The sequence below is a fragment of the Chiloscyllium plagiosum genome, unplaced genomic scaffold (genome assembly GCF_004010195.1).
Source record: "Chiloscyllium plagiosum isolate BGI_BamShark_2017 unplaced genomic scaffold, ASM401019v2 scaf_73001, whole genome shotgun sequence".
NCBI lineage: Eukaryota > Metazoa > Chordata > Chondrichthyes > Orectolobiformes > Hemiscylliidae > Chiloscyllium > Chiloscyllium plagiosum.
The window spans coordinates 1,803-7,024 of NW_025203526.1; the positions used below are offsets into that span (position 1 = coordinate 1,803).

The following is a 5,222-nucleotide window of genomic DNA, read 5'->3' on the forward strand; positions in this document are numbered from 1 at the left end:
ACCCTGACTTTAACCCTACCCTGACCCCTACTTTAACCCTAACCCTGACCCCTACTTTAACCCTAAACCTAATCCTGATCCTGACCCTAACCCTGACCCTGACTTTAACTCTAACCCTGACCCCTACTTCAATCCTGATCCTAACCCTAACCCTGACCCCTACTTTAACCCTAACCATGACTGTAACCTTCATCCTCACCCTGACCCGAACGCTAACCCTGACCCTTGACCCTAACCCTGACCCTAATCCTGACCCCTACTCTAACCCTGTCCATATCCACAACCATAACTGAGGACAGAGAGTGACACTCCATCAGACCCAGCGTTCATGACCCTGGGAGAGGGGGTTGCAGGGTAGGGGAGCGAGGGGGAGTGGGGGTGGGAGAGTGAGTGGGTGAGGTGGGGGAGGGTTGGGGGTGCGGGGCTGGCTGGGAGACATACCCTCTGCAGAGGTCTAGGCCACCCAGACCCTCTTCAGCCCGAATCTGAGCGATGTCGGCAGGAAGAGATGCAGGTTAACTCCCTCCAGCTAACCACCACCGGCTTCCAGACGCACAGGATGATCCCAGCTATCACTCCCAGTATCCCGACCAATAGCCCACAGGCTAACACGGCCAGTTGAGCTGAATCCTGGACGGATTCTTCCCAGACATCTGTGGTTTCCGGTTCTATTGGAATTAAAAACACAGAGGATTATTTGCCCCAGTGGGAATTTGGAGGGACCTTTGCGAAAGGTCAATTATAGTCAGCATCCTGGCTTCTTAAAGGGACAACGCTCCTAAAGCATTAACACAGCATCACACCAAGTGGGGAGGTGGGGTTCCTCTGTCCCTGGACTGTGTTGAGCTTCTCGAGTGTTGCTGGAGCTGCCCCCGTCCGGGGCAAGTGGGGAGTATTCCCTCACCCTCCTGACCTGTGCCTTGTCGATGGTAGGACAGGGCTTTGGGGGGAGAGTGAGGAGGGGAGTTACTCACTGCAGGATTCCCAGCCTCTGACCCGATGGTGGGACAGGGCTTTGGGGGGAGAGTGAGGAGGGGAGTTACTCGCTGCAGGATTCCCAGCCTCTGTCCCTGATGGTGGGACAGGCTTTGGGGGGAGAGTCAGGAGGGGAGTTACTCGCTGCAGGATTCCCAGCCTCTGACCTGCTCCTGTAGCCGTTGGATTGATATGGGGCTGGGTCCCAGTTCAGTTCCTGGTCAACAGTAGCCCCCAGTATGATGATAGTGGGGGAGGGGGCTTAATGATGGTGACGCCATTGAACGTCAAGGGGGCGATGGTTAGATTCTCTCTTGTTGGAGACGGTAACCCCCAGGATGTTGAAAGCGGGGGAGGGGGATTCAGTGACGGTAACACCATTGAACGTCAAGGGGACGATAGTTAGACTCTCTCTCGTTGGCGATGGTTATGGCCTGGCCCCTGTGTGGGGTGAATGTTCTCTGCCCCTTGCCAGCTTGAGCCTGGATATTGTCCAGAAAGAGTCATAGAGTCACGCAGCACGGAAACAGGCCCTTCGGCCCAACTAGTCCGCGCTGACCACGTTTCCAAGCTAAGCTAGTCCCACTTGCCTGCTCCTGGCCCTTATCCCTCTCCTATTCATGGGGTTGTGCATATGTTTTTTATAAGTTGTAAGTGTGCTGACGTCCCCCACTTCCTCAGGAAGTTCACACTACAGGCAAGAACGCTCAATGCCTTTTGGAAAAACAGACCAGGGCAGGACTTGGACAATACAAAATGGGAACAGAGCGACCCAGGGGATTCGGGGACATCACTCTTTGAAGTTGGCGTCACAGGGAGACAGGGCGGGGTCAGGAGGTGCTCAGCTCGCTTGCCTCCATCGCTCAGAGCTTTGAGTGACGGCGTTAGGACGCCGTGTTGGGGTTGTACGTGACGTTGGTGAGGTCTCGTCTGGAATACTGTGTCCAGTTCCTGTCGCCCAGGATATTACTGACGCCGGAGAGGGTTCAGAAGAGATTTACCGGGATGTTGCTGGGAATGGAGGGGCTGTGTTCTAAGGAGAGGCTCGGAGCTGTTTTCCCCGGAGCGTCGGAGGCTGAGGGGTGACCTTACAGAGGTTTATAAAGCCATGAGGTTAGGGGGTGAAGGGCTTTTCCCCCTGGGCTCGGGGAGTCCAGAACTAGAAAGCCGCAGGTTTCGGGTGAGAGGGGGAGAGAATTTTTTAAAAACCTGTGAGGGGCAACGTTTTTACACAGACGGTGGTCTGCGTGCAGAATGAACTTCCAGAGGGTCTGGGGACATTCATAAGGTATTTGGATAAGTCCATGATACGGGGCCAGGAGGAGGTAAGTGGGACTAGTTTGGTTTGGGATTATGTTCGGCACGGACTGGTTGGGCCCGGTCTGTGCCATATGACTCCGTGGGCGCAATGGACGAAGAGGGCAGCTCGCTACAGCCTCCTTGAGGGGCAACAGGGGACCGCGGCCTAGGGTTTGGGTTTGCTCTTACCCCAGTAGACCACCGAGTCCTCTTGGCTCATGTTGTGCCTCACGGCGCACGAGTAGAGGTGCCCGGGGCGCGGCAGGATGCGGGCGTACCAGAGCGCCCAGAACCGCCAGTCTTCACCGAAGAAGGCCTTCGAGGAGTTGAGGTGGGAGCCGAGCCGGGCGCCGTCCAAATGCAGGCTGACGCTGACGGAGGGAGGGAACAGGCCGGTCACCAGGCAGGCCAGAACATTTGGTACGCCCCACTCCACCGTGCTCTGCGGGTACAGGAAAACCTCCCCCACCTCTGCCAAAAGAGAGAGAGAGAGAGAGGAAACGGGAGCGGTCCACTGAGCGACGGTTCGAATCCCAGGACGGCGACCTCTAACCTCGACCCTCTCCCCTCCTTTCCCAGGGCCAAACGATCCGCAGAGGCCTCAGGCCCGGTCTGGAGGGAGGGGAAGCCGATTCGTGCCAATAAATTCGGTTGGTTTAAATCAGCGTTGGCCACGTTCCCTTTGGCAACCCTTGACCCTTTCTGGCCAACGACCAGAGAAGGTCCAGGCAGGAACCCACTCTCCCACGCTAGGCCCGAAGCCTTTACGACACGTCAAGGGCTGGTCCCAATACCCCTTAAAAGTTGTGAGGGTACCCTTCTCAGTGATCGTCGCAGGCGGAATATTCCGGAATCCCACCACACAATCTCTCTCTTTCGCCTCAAATCACCCTCTCAACACTTTCGTTTCGACCTCGAAGGGGGACAAGTCTTTCTATCCCGCTCCTGTCCATGCTTGCTTCCCCCCTGCCTCACGAAAGCCCTGTACAGCTCCAACATCATCTCCTCCCCCTCATCTCCGATAATGTGGCCCTTAGAGACGGACAGCACCCTTCGGCCCAACTCCTCCGTGCTGACCCAGATATCCACAATTAATCCAATCCCAGCACTTGGCCCCATCTCCCCCTAAACCCTTCTTTTATAACCCTCTAGTTCTGGGCTCCCCCACCCCAGGGGGAAAAGACCTTGTCTATTTACCCTATCCATGTCCCCCTCGTGATTTTATAACCCTCTAGTTCTGGGCCCCCCCACCCCAGGGGGAAAAGACCTTGTCTATTTACCCTTCACTTCATGTGAGTGAAAGCTTCGTGTCTTTCCCCCCTGGGGTGGGGGAGCCCAGAACTAGAGGTTTATAAAATCATGAGGGGGGACATGGATAGGGTAAATAGACAAGGTCTTTTCCACCTGGGGTGGGGGAGCCCAGAACTAGAGGGTTATAAAATCACGAGGGGGACATGGATAGGGTAAATAGACAAGGTCTTTTCCCCCTGGGGTGGGGGAGCCCAGAACTAGAGGGTTATAAAATCACGAGGGGGACGTGGATAGAGTAAATAGACAAGGTCTTTTCCCCCTGGGGTGGGGGAGCCCAGAACTAGAGGGTTATAAAATCACGAGGGGGACGTGGATAGAGTAAATAGACAAGGTCTTTTCCCCCTGGGGTGGGGGAGCCCAGAACTAGAGGGGTATAAAATCACGAGGGGACATGGATAGGGTAAATAGACAAGGTCTTTTCCCCCTGGGGTGGGGGAGCCCAGAACTAGAGGGTTATAAAATCACGAGGGGGACGTGGATAGAGTAAATAGAAGACAAGGTCTTTTCCCCCCTGGGGTGGGGGAGCCCAGAACTAGAGGGTTATAAAATCATGAGGGGGGGACATGGATAGGGTAAATAGACAAGGTCTTTTCCCCCCTGGGGTGGGGGGAGTGTGTTCACCCTGTCTCTTATACACGTCGTTCCGATCCCTCCTCAGTCTCCTACGAAACAAGAGCCTCCATCTTAAACATCTTAAAGGGACACCCTCCCCACCCCCACCACCGACAGGGAAGGGAGGGGGGGGTGGGAGAGTCACGGGGTGCGGTTTCCAGGCTCCCCAGGCCCAACACTCACCGATCGGGCCCCTGGAATGGTTGGTCATGGCCGCCCCGATGGCCAAGGCCTTCCTGAGCGAGGCCGTCACCCTGTCCCGTTCCTGCGCCAGTTCGGTCAGGATCCCGCGGTAGGCCTCGAAGCCGGGGGCCAGGAGATGGACGCCCGGGGGGACGCTGTCATAGAAGACCAGGGGCCTCCCCTCGGCCAGGACCTCGCAGGCCATCTCCTGTGCCCCGGCGCGATCCATCGCGTAGCAACCGAGCCGCAACTTCCACCTGTCTGAGAGGGACCGAGCGTCGGAGACTTTAATTTCATCCCGTCAGGATCCGCCCGCGCAAGAATGCGAGTGGGGGTGGGGAGAGCAGCAGGAGGCCGTTCAGCCCCACTCTGATCGGGCCCCTTTCTTCATCTCTGCCCTCCCACCATACCTCCCACTCCCACTCCCCCCGACTCCCCCGCTCCAAACGAAAAGCTTCCTCCTCTTGATCCTTCATCAATATGGGGAGGGGGGAATCCTACGCACTCCTCCAGCCTCCAAAGGAAGACCCCCCCCCCATCCCCGTCCTCAATGGGGGACGACCATTCCCCCAATTCTGATACCCCCATTGGTCTAGATTACCCCACGCAGCCTGGGGGGTGGGATGGGGTGGGAGGGGGTAAAGAACTCCCTCACGTGCGCCCACCCCCACCCCCACCCAGGGGTGTTGCATTGTGACCCCCCCCCCCCAGTTTGAGGCAGTGCCCTCTATTGCAGGAGGGAACACCCTCAGCGCTGCCCCCTGGTGGGGGGTCTGTGTCAGTGAGGGGGGGGCAGCACTGCCCCCTGGTGGGGAGTCCGTGTCAGTGGGAGGGGGAACAGA

The 5,222-nt window shown here is 57.3% G+C and overlaps 1 protein-coding gene across 1 annotated transcript; it reads right to left on the bottom strand.

Annotated features, from left to right (window-relative positions):
* Positions 1-51: 51 nt before the first annotated feature.
* Positions 52-4,679, bottom strand: LOC122546300 (RLA class II histocompatibility antigen, DP alpha-1 chain-like). The gene is made up of 3 exons (XM_043685064.1): positions 4,381-4,679; positions 2,464-2,745; positions 52-668 (listed from the first exon to the last, which is right to left on the bottom strand). The coding sequence occupies exons 1-3, from the start codon at positions 4,607-4,609 to the stop codon at positions 475-477; spliced, it is 705 nt and encodes a 234-aa protein (XP_043540999.1). The 5' UTR covers positions 4,610-4,679; the 3' UTR covers positions 52-474.
* Positions 4,680-5,222: the final 543 nt, after the last annotated feature.